Source organism: Podarcis pityusensis (assembly GCF_964106645.2).
Source record: "Podarcis pityusensis genome assembly, chromosome: 6".
Taxonomy (NCBI): domain Eukaryota; kingdom Metazoa; phylum Chordata; class Lepidosauria; order Squamata; family Lacertidae; genus Podarcis; species Podarcis pityusensis.
This window is the reverse complement of record NC_138030.1, coordinates 65,722,031-65,735,610: the sequence shown is the minus strand read 5'-3', so window position 1 is coordinate 65,735,610 and position 13,580 is coordinate 65,722,031. Positions and strand designations below refer to the sequence as shown.

Sequence of the window (13,580 nt, the reverse complement as noted above, 5' to 3'; positions counted from 1 at the left end):
TATAGTGGTACCTTGGGTTACAGACGCTCCAGGTTACAGACTCTGCTAACCCAGAAATAGTACCTCAGGTTAAGAACTTTGCTCCAGGATGAGAACAGAAATCGTGCTGCGGCAGCAGGAGGCCCCATTAGCTAAAGTGGTACCTCAGGTTAAGAAGAGTTTCAGGTTAAGAACAGACCTCCAGAATGAATTAAGTTCTTAACCCGAGGTACCACTGTACTGCAGTAGGGATGGTATATATGCATTAGAGATAGTGGTTAGGTATTTCAGTCATAAGCATTGGCCTTTCTGCCCTCAAAGCAGGTTTAACATTTCTTTTTTCCCTCCAGGATACATTGTGTCTCAAAGGGGTTCTCATTTCTTCAACACATGTAGAGATTTTTAGCACCACTGCCCTTTATCTGTAATTAGTACCAAAATGTCTGGCTTTCACTTCAAATCTAAAATATCAATGATGCAGCCAATGTAACAGGTGTTAATGTCCCCTTGTGCAACAAGACTTTTCTCTTATCCTGCTCAACCCTACATCTTCTCTGGAAATTTTAGAGGGCCTGCAAGTGAGAGGAGAGATATCCTATGAGGATGATTTGGGAGAGCACAGGGAAAGAAAGCCTCATTGGAGGCTTGTGCTAATTGAACAACTTTGTTGGATACAACCTGCCCTATTTCCAGTTCTGATGTACACTATTCCAAGGATGCAGTTCCAAGGATGCAACCATAATATTCAATTAAGAGCCAACTGGATAAAAGCCAAAGGTCCATCTAACACAGTATTGCTCTCGTGGTGCACAGGTGCCTCTTCGCCCACAAGCACACCTGAAAGCATTACAACTTTCCTCACTTGTAATCCACAGTAACTCTATTCAAAAGCATACTACCTCAGATTGTGGAAGCAGAATATAGCCTTACTCCATCCATGAATTGGTCTAATCCTCTTTTAAAGCTATCCAAGTTAGCAGGCATCACTACATCTTGTGGGTGCGATTTCAACAATTCAACTATGTACTGTGTGAAATTATTTGGCCTTCCTCAAGTTCTACTACTGCTAGAAAGGGAGACAACCACCACTCTTGTACACTTTCTTCACAAAATGCATAATTTTGTACACTTCCATCAGTGGCCTCCCTTGCTTACTTTTTCTTAAACAGAAAGCCCCAAATGTCATAACCAGTCGGAAACCAATTTTTCACAAAATGACTTGTCAACAAGAAAAGTACAAACAACATTGTCTCCAATGGACCATTAGTACTTCAAGTAGTTACTTCATAATTAGCTTTAATTTATTTGAAGCAGAATCCCATTTCATACTCAGAAGATTTCAGCCAAGTTACAAATGCACAATTGTGACAAATGTGAAATGGAAGCACCTCTAGAGTTCCAGTGGAAGCAGATAATTCATCCTGCAGAAAGTAATATTCTTCTATAGCTTTATTCTTGACTATATACAACCATTTGAAGTGCTACTGAAACTGGGCTTCAAGCCACAGTTACAATAAATACATTAGAGCAAAGGAACAAATTCTAAAATTCAGCAAGGCCATTAGTTCAAAACAAGTTAATGTAATTAATCTTCACTGAATGTCACTAGTAGAAAGCAGTTGTCCAAGTACCATAAAATTTCTAGTTATGTAAAACTAGAACACGTGATTGAAATTGGATAAAAAAGTGTAGCAGTCAGATCCTAAACAGGAACTCAAGTGCATAAAGTGTCACTGGCATTAGCAAGTTAATTTCTTTCGATAGAAACAGTGCTTAGGACAATTCACTGTCCAGTACATGCTGTCACTAAGATGAGTGAATGATTGTGTCATAAATATCAAGTCACACAATTCAAGTATTCTTCTATTGTGTCTAGTACAGTATATTTCGATGTAGCATGACTGGAATGGAGCCCGGAGGCAAACATATTTAAATACATTTAAACATATGTCTACATCTGTTATTGAGAACCTCAAGCACATGTAACACTCAGTTTATTTACTTTGGATACAATCCAGATACAAAATGACAGTGCTTACAGTAAAGTGGTAATTTATCATGTAAACACATTTAGAAATGTCTTTTGACAGAAAATTCAAAGCAGCTGAGTATGGCAAAATTGTGCACATCAAAACCTAGCTTACAAGTTCTGGCTGTACATTTATTCTTTGAAGAACATCTTCAGGCATACAAAACACAGGATTCACAGGCTTAATTTGTTCTTCTCCCAGTAATGATAGTCCAGCAATTCCAAACAAGGTATGAAATGGATCCACCTACAACATACCAAGGTGCATATTAAATACACAAGGAGGTTTTTCCATGGCTTCGCACTTTCAAAAGGTTAGTGGGTGTGCATTAATAGATTTGAAGATTTAAATAAGGCAGAAAGCTGCAATAAGATATTTTATTGTCTGACGTCTCTCAAATTCCGAATAAACTGTGAGATTAAAGTTAACTGTTTGAATTTATAGGCAACTGATACCCAGATTGCAATAGCCTAGAAGCCAGCCAAAAATTCCAATAGCTCTGTTGCTTCCTTTAATTGACACACGCTTAACAAGAACCGCCTAAAAGGCTCTATGACAGAAGAGACAGGGAAAGCACTTCCTCTGTAGTAAGATGCCCATGCATATTCAAGAACGTAACACCTTCTAGTGACAACCCTTGTACAGGGTTTCATTCCAGAGGATCCTGTGGCCTTTAGATGAGATGATTATAGAGCTCCAAGAGACTGACAGAGGGAGGAGCTAAAAAGTATCCATGTTCAGTGCATGAAGCCTTTTGGATCTCAACTTACAGGCCCAGTATTTTGAATATATCTGATTAGCTATATCCTATACAGAACACCCCCCCCCCAAGCAGTTATCTATTAAGTATCACCTGGGCCTGGGCCTAAATCAGCTCAACTTCTGATATGAAATTATATCTGTTGCCTTATCTTCTTGAGTGATCCAGAACCACTACATCTGTTTTTGTAGAGTATGGCTCCTTTTAAAGATCCTCAAATTTTGCGTTATTAGTTTAGAATTGTCAAACATACATCATGACACCTGTACCTTGGTTGTCATACGCCTTGGTATTCGTATGTTTTGCCTCCCGAACGATCGAAACCCGGAAGTGAGCATTCCGGTTTTCGAACGTTCTTTTGGAAGCCGAACATCTGATGCAGCTTCCGCTATGGCTTCCGGCGCACCTGCGCAATCGGGAGCCACGCCTTGGATTCCGAACGTTTCAGAAGTTGAACGGACTTCCAGAACGCATTCTGTTTTAAAACCAAGGTACTACTGTAGTTTAATAGTGCCTCTGAGGCCTTTCCTTGATACCCACAAAACATCCAAGTTCTGCCTCCCCCCCCCCCACATTGCCCCCTGCTCATGAGGGTGGCCACTTTTATTCCTTGAAAAGTACATCAAGATGAAGTTAGGAGAGTGACACTCTTTTCTACTTTTTCTTCCAAGTGTATGTGCTTTTCAAGGCTTAAGATTGCTTATCAAATCGATCTTCTGATTCAGTAGAATCAAAGTACACATGCACACACACCTTTGCTGTGCGTCTGTGTGAGAGAGCGCAACTCAGAGGTGACAAAAGCGGGTGGTACCCCCCCCCAGCACTCCCTCAAAAATTCAAGTTCTGAAAAATGTTGGCAAACCCTGGTTTAGTTAAATAAAAAGTATTGAAGATTAGTAACTTGCCATATCTCCTGGCCTGTCAGCAAATCCTCCGGTCTCCTCATCCTGGCAAGCCAAGATAAAACTGCGCAATTTCTCTCGGTCAATCCAGTGCAACCTGCCAATAATCTTCAGGGATGCCAATACCCACCATGAATAGCATACATCTGGTAACTAGCAAATATAATAATGGCAATATAGGTTAGGTTAATTGCAATTATAATCTCAAGATCGGGTTAACTGTTGAATGTAGTGAGAAACAACCACATAAAGACACAAAGGGTTGTTGTGTAGACAGATTGAAATTAATATATTTAATTTTATTTACTGCATTTGTATACCACCTTTCTGCCAAGACAGCCATAGTGGTTTACAATTTTAAAGTATTAAGACAAATGTTGTAATATGCAAATGCTAAACATATTGATGAATCTACTCACGAGTGTGACTTAGTGGGATAAAACTCACATCGTATCTTTCAGGAAGTCTATTCCGTTTCAGTAGAATTACACCCAGTTTTCTTTTTGATCCTATCCTTCCACTGAACATGTGCACAGCTAAATTTAAACCGTCCTAAAATACAATGGGCTATGCTTATGTTCCTAATTAAACAGACTAAGATAACGGACTAAAGATATATATAAAAATACTCAAATCCTGATGTCATGTCATACCCTTAAAAAAAATGTGAAATACTTTGACATCCTATTTTCCACTAGAACTAGAAACATTTCACAATGCTTGCCTAAAGCAGTGATGCAAACAAGGACTTTCTGAGTGGCTTGCCTCCATAAGCTTGCATCAAACAGTAAATTGCTAGAAGTGAGAAAGACTAAGGTTCTTATTCATAACCCATCAATACAGTGGGGCCCATAGCTCCAAAGACTTTTTATTTTAGTGCTGTGACAGAATTGTTTATGTGCGTGAAGCACCAAGTTTGCCAAACCTGATCCCGAATATAATAGACACATTAACTGTCTTTCAGTGTATTTACTTGCTGCAAGCTAACTTTTGCTCAATTGTTGTACCTTTTTTTAACGGTGCATATTAAGAAGATTATGAAAGAGGAATCCAATTCTACAGACTATGATCAAAGTTAAAATAGTGATAATATATTTACCAAAATCACTCTTTAGGAAATCTACTTATGGACTACTAGTTCTACTCCCCCACCACAGGCCCCTCCATCTATACAGTATATAAAATATAAAATGTAACTTAATACCTTCTCTGGCCTTCCATTAAGACCACCAGATGGCAACTGGCGTTCACAAAGCCACCAGCCTAGCAGGTCAGCGTTTATTTGGTGTAACTGGCCAGTTATGGCTAGGAATCCTGTGCAACAATAGATCTAAAATTACAGATATAAAGTTCATGTCTATTTAAAAATATAGCTACTCAGGTGAAACAAAGGAAGATTACAATGCAGAATCCCAACCAATTGTGCAAAAATGTTTACTTAAGAAATTAGTCAGCATCTTTCATTAATAAAATTTTAAATCAAAATTATATATTGAGACACATCTAGAAATGTGTAGCATTCAGCAAGATAATGGACCAGTCTGCATGCAACTTTAAACCATGGCTTAGTTCGATAAGGACAATCCACAACTAGTTTTGAGCTCAAGCACTCTCTCCTTCACCCCCTGTTCTTTGGAATGGCCACTTGGAGATCAGAAGCTTCTGCATCTTTTAGGTTAAGCAGTTTAGCATTACGTTAGAAAAACAACAACTGTGCTTAATATAACTGAAGTTGGTGAAAACAAGCTAGGTTCATAAACCAATTTCAAACAGACTAAAGTCACTGAACAATTTGTTTAGATTTGAATGTCACAAAAAGCTGCAGTAAATGGAAGTGAATGCTTCCAAACATCCACCAGACTTGTGGCAGTGCCAGAAGAACGGGAAAATGAAAGAACTGAGGCTCACCCTTTTAAAACCAATATATGTTTAGTGTTCGGTGCCCATACCTATGAATACAGAATTTAGCATGAGGGGACAAACACCACTGCAGCACCAACAGGTGGTTCTGTGCTGTTAGTTTTGAACATGGAAGGATGGGTTACTCTGAGGTTCTAGGCACAACACCTTATGTATAGAGGCATCTTACTTGCCAATCAGATGCCATGGTGGGACCTCCAAAGATAAAAGCAGGTAAGATCCTAATTAGAGTTCCTCCTCCAGCTTAATACTTTAGTTTTAATACAGTTACTTTTGTTTTCACAGGTAAATATAAAAATACATAAGCTGCTCTATTTTAATACTGGACACCTAACCGAGTTCAGTTTTCCTATTTCAGACTCCAGTTCCTAGCCTCCATCCAAATAAATAATGGAAATATTTAGCACCACGGGAACCAGGATAGACATCTCTACAAATCACACCCTTCCTTCCTCCATCCCATGAAGTGCAACATTTGCAAATTGTTCTACTTCTAGGCATATTTGGGGAAAATAGTTCCCTGTTGCATTACATTATACAGGATTTAGGACATCTTAAAGGTTTGCATATCTGAAGTTTGTGAAGCTGATAAATACTTGAGTTAAAATAACTAAACTGAACAGAAATAGGTTAGTATGTTAATTGGTGTCAACAGGCATCAATAATCCCTTGCAAGGTTTATTTAAGAAGCAGAACTACTTACCTGCCCTGCATGAGATTCAGATCCTGGTCTACAACCAAATCCTCCATCAAAGTTCATACAGGACAACACAAATTCTACTGCTTTGTCCACATCAATTGCATCCAGTTTCCCCTGAAAGGCAGTAAAATCCTTGTAATATGTTTCCTCCATTTTAATACCAAGGATATTCAACTCCAAACATACTAGTGCTATCCCTGTAATATATTTCTGTGTGAAAGTCATTAATGTCTGCAATTTTCACTTGAATGGCATGGGGGGGGAACGTTTCTTAGGAAATTGGCAGATGAACCTGAGATTCATTTGTTCTCTACAGGTCACTAGACAAGCAAGTATCCCAAACCTATCCCTGCCTACAGCTCCTTACCACTGGGGGGCTGGGAGAAGCTTCCTTTCACAACATATCACAAAGGAAAAAAATATGACAAAGATCATGTAATATATTTCTATAGCACAGTACTGTTATTTACCAAATTCTTCTTTTTACAAAAAACCTGTCTCTCATGTATGAACCACAGCACACAAAAGCTGAAACAATGCTATCCTAAGTACACTTTAGATGAGCAAAATAAGGAGGACCACAGAATACAGCACTCTGAAGACCTTGTATACTAGGGTTTTTGGGATAGAAAATACCAAAATGTGATGCTGTACCATTTATTCATTAAAATACTTTGCTTTTGCCTTTCCACATAATGCTCTTCTAACCTCCTCTCCAATATAACCATACTGACTTGGTCAGTACAGAACAACTAACATGTCATGAGTACTTGCTGCCGTTTGCAACTCTGGAAGTATTTCAAGTTGCTAGCTTGCTTGTGATATGCTGGAGAACTTCTTACCTCCTAAAGGAAATACAGTTTATTTGAAAGTCTTCTTTGCCCACTGTAATTTAAACATGTATTTCAAAATCACGACTGCCACTGATGAAAGGACTCACCAAGAGAGCCAACGTTGCAACAGCACAGAAGGAAAACCGCGTGTCTATTTCTCCTGCAGGAAAAAATAAACTAAGTTTTCATCTTGACAAAGCATTTATGCAATTCAATAAACAAACAGATGCAAAAAAGCATTTTAAATGGAATTATTCCCTTGTTCCTATTTTCTAATTCCCCCAAAGATTACTTTCATTAAGTATTTGTTATGTAGCATCACAGAAACGATTCTGTAGTGAAATGGAGTAACCTCCCCAAATTATTTTTATTGTAAAACCTTTCAATAAGCATATCAGCACTTTCTTAATTACTAGTACTAGTAAAGTACTAGTTTGATCTGCTTGTAGATAAAATAATAAGCTGAAAATCATGGGATCTTAAAAGCATTAAAGGTGTAACAATATTATTCTCAGATCTCAGAGTAATTCTAGAGCTAAAGTGGTGACAGACATCAACTTTACTATCAGATATATACCAAAAATCATCACAGACCTGAGAAGCTACTGAATCAGTAAAAATGGATATGGGAATACTATTGACAACCCCTCTAAAACTGAACTTTCACACCGCGGATTGTGCATGATACAAAAGGAAAGCCAAACATGTGGTTTTGCATTCTTTGAAGGGAAAAAAAGACATCCAATAATGCAAGTTAGAAAATGTTACCCCATATGTCTCCAGCAAACGATCCATCCTCTTTCTGTAGGTTCTTTACATAATCAACAATTTTATTTACATCAACAACCTGGAGACTGTCATAGAGAGTTAGAATCTGAAAAACAAAACCAGTCAAATTAAATGTTAGTGTATTCCAGAACTACTTCAAATTGTTTTCAAATATTTGCGTATTTCAAACTCCACCCCAAACATCATGAAAAGAATTAACTTTTTATTGCTACATTGTTTTCCCTTCGGTGATGCATTCTTCCCCTATTTTCATGAAATATTCTCAGGTCTCAGAGTAATTCTAGAGCTATGTGTTAAAAACCACATCAACTTTAGATTCAGATAAAGATGTTAAATCTCATCACTGACCCAAGCAGCCGTGTTCATGCTTTTAAGGCACAAAATGTGTCAAACTGTGCCAACCGTTTCAGTATTTGTAGAAAAGGCCTGCAATAACATTGCTTTTTAGCCAGCTACAGATGAAGCTTCACCAAAAGAAACCTCAAGTAATTAAGATGCATCTCTGAAACAGGATGTACCCACACTGATACTATTTAATTTTCCTACAATATAATCAATATTATAGCCTCAGAAAGTTCACCATTAATAAAGATAAATTAATTCACTAAACCAATACTATTACTCATGAGCTTACCTGGACAGCACTAAGTGTGTATAATAGGTGAGGATCATGACCTATACTGGCACTTATGCCACCACATTCACGTTGGCACGATTTGATAAATGCCAGAATTTCTTCTTTGCTCATCCGATGCAGCTGCCCCATGAGATCCATCACAGTCAGTCCCCAATAGACACCACTCATTCGTAAATATTCTGACATACAGTATTCCTAAAAAAAGTATAACGGATTAGTTCCTAAAGTGATATAGTATAAAACTGATGTAACTTCGCATTTAGTAGTTTCAGAAATCCCCCAAACACCAAGCTGCTTGATTTCATTCCCTTTAAAAGCAGTTTTAAACGGCCAGTTTTAAATTGCCCCTCATTTTTATACTCACTTTTAGCACCAATCCAGCACAAGGCCTTGCTAGAGAAGGCTCCCTATATCTGTTTATGGCTCATATTTGTAAATGGCCATTTTTAAAATCAAGGGAGATGTGTACTGAACTGTATTCTAAGAACTGAATTTTTTTAAGTGAAGTGCTTATAAATGTTTTGATCTATAAATTGCTTTGAGTGTTAAAGCACAATACAACAGCTTTCAACCTCTGCAGCAGCAAAAGAAATATGGATGCTACATAACACAGAAGTACTTACTGCACATTTATTGCTCAAACTTTTCCAGTCACTTAAAACCAAGTTGCCCTTCATGCTAATGTTTGCAGATAGGACACTGGTAAGTTGCACTATAATCAATTTAACAAGGTTCTCCCTTGAGAGGCTTTCAATCATTACAACAGATTCATATCAAGATTAGAACAATTTATAAAATAATACTGTGAACTTGGCTCTTAATATTTGCATAAATTCCAACAAGTGGAGGTTTCAGAATAGCTGCCTAAATATTTACTGGCTTGGTGTGCACAAAATTGTAAACTATGGTTTGTTCTCATCTTGTTTTTGTGGTCTGTTTGAGGGAAACAAACTATGGATGCTAGGTTTGCATGCAATGCCTACACTCATTTCCTCATGGTAAAGCAAAATGTGGTGGGCAGACACAATTTGAACAGTATGCACAAGCACACTTGCTCATTCCCAGTAAGCCAGTTTGCTTAATTCTGATTTACTGTTTTATGCAAACTACACCACAGAATATATAATCCACTGTAGCTGCCTTCCTATAAACACTTACCAAGGAGTCAGTCCCATTGAACTAAGGTGGGTTTACTTCTTTGTAGACATGTAGAAGTTTGCCAGATTCAGCACAAGTGCAATACATTTTTTTCACATTCAATAATCAACTTAAATAAACGTTTCTTAGGTCTCAGATCAATAAGTATATCTTCAACTTTGTAGTCAGATAATACATGCCAGGTTACATCACCGACCTAGAGAAACCATTTGCACTTTATGTCACAAATAAACCTACTCTTTTACTCAATATATTAATAGTCATATGAACTATACTGTAATAAAAGAATTAAAAATGCTACCAAGCTTATATTACGGTACTCACATAATCATCTTTCTTTGTTCCATAAGCTGCTATGTAGTCCGCATGTTTTTCCAATAATAAGGAAGTTGGTGCATCATTTTTTATTATGACATCTTTTTGTGGCGTTCCCTTAAAAATAATATGGTGAAATTATTTTCACATTTTCCCCTAAATCTGATTGCATGTAACATGTCAGACATAAAACGAATTAAACAAATGGCAGAAGTGATGTGTGCATACACTTCAGGAATTTCTCAAGATCCTTCATATATTTTGCTTCTTTGGTTTTGTAGTAAAGAAACGCTACTGTACCTACGCAATTGGCTATAAAAGTTTCGTACACTATGTAAGCATTTATGCCTCTAAAACATATTTTCCAAGTGATGTTCTGGCACCTTTTTCTAGGAAAATAGCACTGTATACATCATAAATAAAATGAATTCTCATAATTAATGCTTAGTATAGGTAGAATAAAAAAAGAATGGGGAGTATTTAGGAAAGGCTATTCTAATTTCTAATTCTAGGAGCAGGTGATTACCCTGTATTACATCTTCTTGACTACATGTTCCCCAACATAAATTAGAAATGTGAAATCCAGCAATAATACCAAAGTGCTGACTCATAGGCAATGTACATTCACCTCTACCATGCTTACACAACATGGAGAATTTGGCAACTACAAACATATGCAAAGTCAGACTTTGTATTTCTTTGTACTAACCAATATATTTTTTTAGAACAAGGCATCCACTTTTACTTATACAACATCAAAAATCACTACAAACTATACAAAACCTTAAAAAGACAAATTTTCCCAAAAGAACAAAGTAGATGGAAGGGGCGTGTAAAGAAAGAAGAAAATAAAGATACAGAAGAGTAAGACCCTGAAAAAATTTGAAAATAATTGCAAAAAGCTTACAAGTTTAATGAGGAGCTGAAAAAGAATTTACGCTCATTAAATGGGCAATGTAAAATTGAAACATATACCTGATCTATAAACATAAACCAAATCTATAAGGTTTTGGGTCTCCAAAAGTCCTCTCAGATGCCATTCCCTTTGTTGCTGTTTTAAGGAACTCTGGAATCCAACACAGAGCATTTCACACATCCATGAAGCATTCCACTTATGTGAGAATAAAGAAGCCATGTGGCTTCAGGGTGGGGTGGGTTTAGGAAAGGAGGTGGTAGCAGTTCATATATACTTGGGGACTGGTAGCTTGTGGATCTGCTAAAGCAGTGAAAAAAGAATGTTACTCTCATCTAGGCCAAAACAGCTTTGCAAAACAGCCTACCAGAAAAAAGCCAGTCTGCACCAGTCATCTGGGACTAGAGTTGAAAGGCAACACTCTGGCCTCTACCAAGATCCAGGAGACCAAGGGCCACTGAGAGGTTATACCCAGTTCCCAGAAGAACGTTTTGGTCAACCAGGCTCCGTCTATCAGCCACTTTCCCCCAAGCTTTCTTTCCATTTTCTTCCCAATGCTCTTCTCTATCAAGTCTATTAGAGCATGTGCTTGTGGGCAAGGGCATTCTTTTACTGTATCTAGTCTCTCAGAAAATGTTAAGGCACTTTATAAGCATTAAATAATAAAGCACAGCTTAAAACTACAATCTTGATTTATTTTTTTTAACAGTTCCAGGAAATCCTACCACAGCCATACTGAAGAAGACATTCGCTCTCAAATGCTAACAAACAGCTTTGCGATAGCCTACCAAAATTCACGCTGCCTATTTTTAGCAACTAATAACCCCCCCCCCATTCTGTTGCTTAAAATTACGTGCCTTTGGTTACATTGCAATCTTATGCTGCGCAATATGCCGCTTTAAAATAAAGAGCAATTCTACATTAAAAAAGAAAAGCACCACTTGGTGCAGTTATTCGCTTCTTAAGCAAAGGGCGAGGCGATGTTTTACTATGGCGGCCGAACCCGCAGCCCTCGTGCCTGCAACCCGCACAGCCCTTTACCGCCAGCGATCAAGGGAAGAGTGCCCGCAACCCTTTGAGACCATCCCTAGTAATCCCATTACAAAAACCTTTGCTTGGAGAGAGAGAAGACGAAGCGAGGCCACGCCACGTGCACGGCTCCCAGCATGCGACCCTCCATGGCTCCGCGAGCGAGATTCTGAAAGAGCCACGTGACTCTCCCTCGGGGGCGCCGCGCGCAGGTTCTGAAGGGCGGGCACGTCCCTATCCAGCTCTTAGGCCGCAGACGGGCCAACCGCTTGATTGGCGGACCGAGTGGCCAATCATCGCCCAACCCGTCTTTCACTAGACTCAGCTATTCCTTCGCAGGCTCTATTATCCTCCCTCCCCCTCCCCCCCACATGCCAGACCGTCTACCGAAAACCCGACGTAGCACATCCGCTACGCGGGCACGACCGACTCGTTTCCCCTCACAGCTCGCGGAACTGGGGTGGCGGGGTGAAGGGAGAGGGGAAACCGCCCTCGCGTGAGAGCGGAGGGGAGGAAAACGCGACTCGCTACTCACCATGTTGGCACATCTGCGGGACTCAGCCCTGCGCCCAGCGCGCACGCGCCCCCTCGGCCGGAAGAGAACGCCATTTCCGGCTCGAGGACCCCCAGTATAGCTGTCCTTGTGATGCCTGCAGTGACGTTCGTAAATGTATGAGGCGCTGCTTATGGCCCACGTTATTAAAAGCCTTGGGGAGGGTTTTTGCCGTTTAAAATGGCAAGGCTTTCCCCCCTCTCCCCTGAATAGGTTTCTTCACCGCTGGAAACCGTAACTAGCGTTTTCTCCGCTTCTCTTTTTATTGCTTTCAGTATTTATTTATTGCTTTTTGCAGTAGATATTGAACGCGGAAGGAGACGAATGGGGACATTTGTCCTGGGTGAATTCCTTTCCACAGGAACGACACGGGCTCTATCAAGCCCCATATTCACGCGATCAGAAAAACACGAAAGGAGTTGACCTTTGGGGATTGTGCCATCATGACCCAAACTATTCCTAATTTGATGCCTGTTTGCACTGAGCCGTGGCGTGGAAGTGTTTCCTTGGGGCAGCACAAAGGCATCCCTGGAAGTTAAAAGTCGCAAGACAGAACTAAAGAAGGGACCCTGACTGCCTGTGAACACTTGCCCTATGCATAAATATGTAGAAAAAGGAAAGAAGCTTTTGAAACAGATAATTCTAATATGCATTTTCTTACTTAAGTGTTTCGCTCTCTCAAAATTATAGATGTTGGTTTCTTATAAAAGTTAGATGTTTTAAAATGATTTGCAAGAGTAGATTGCCTTTGATGAAAAAGTCCAAAATAGCTAGTCGGAATGGCAAGAGTAGTACAGGCAAGGTGTCATATTCAAAGAGTGTTTTAGCTTCCTGAAATGGCAGAGCTTTCAAGGAGCCTTTTTTAAACAAAGATGCAAGTGCAACCTAAGAGATAATTTATAGAGTGTGCACAAATGCACCAGTCATTTTTTTAAAAAGAGCATTTCAATGCACACAATTCCCACCACCAGAACAAGTAATATAAAAAATGCATTTAGTTGCAAGAGAAAAGTTATCGGATAGCATTTCACAGCAAACTCCAGCATTGGAGATCAACTGAAC

The 13,580-nt window shown here is 39.0% G+C and overlaps 1 protein-coding gene across 3 annotated transcripts; it reads right to left on the bottom strand.

Annotated features, from left to right (window-relative positions):
- Positions 1-1,258: 1,258 nt before the first annotated feature.
- On the bottom strand, positions 1,259-12,629 carry RABGGTB (Rab geranylgeranyltransferase subunit beta). 3 transcript variants are annotated; one of them, XM_081009010.1, is made up of 10 exons: positions 12,046-12,062; positions 10,999-11,089; positions 10,033-10,140; positions 8,548-8,745; positions 7,893-7,998; positions 7,232-7,284; positions 6,295-6,405; positions 4,876-5,001; positions 3,675-3,824; positions 1,259-2,255 (listed from the first exon to the last, which is right to left on the bottom strand). In XM_081009010.1, exons 2-10 carry the CDS (start codon positions 11,011-11,013, stop codon positions 2,115-2,117), a joined length of 1,008 nt encoding a protein of 335 aa, XP_080865136.1. In that variant the 5' UTR covers positions 11,014-11,089; positions 12,046-12,062; the 3' UTR covers positions 1,259-2,114. The 3 variants fall into 3 exon arrangements, with proteins under 3 accessions (XP_080865136.1, XP_080865137.1, XP_080865135.1); XM_081009011.1 differs by lacking the exons at positions 10,999-11,089; positions 12,046-12,062 and adding an exon at positions 12,501-12,629; XM_081009009.1 differs by lacking the exon at positions 12,046-12,062 and having other exon boundaries at positions 10,999-11,699.
- Between the last annotated feature and the right edge of the window lie 951 nt (positions 12,630-13,580).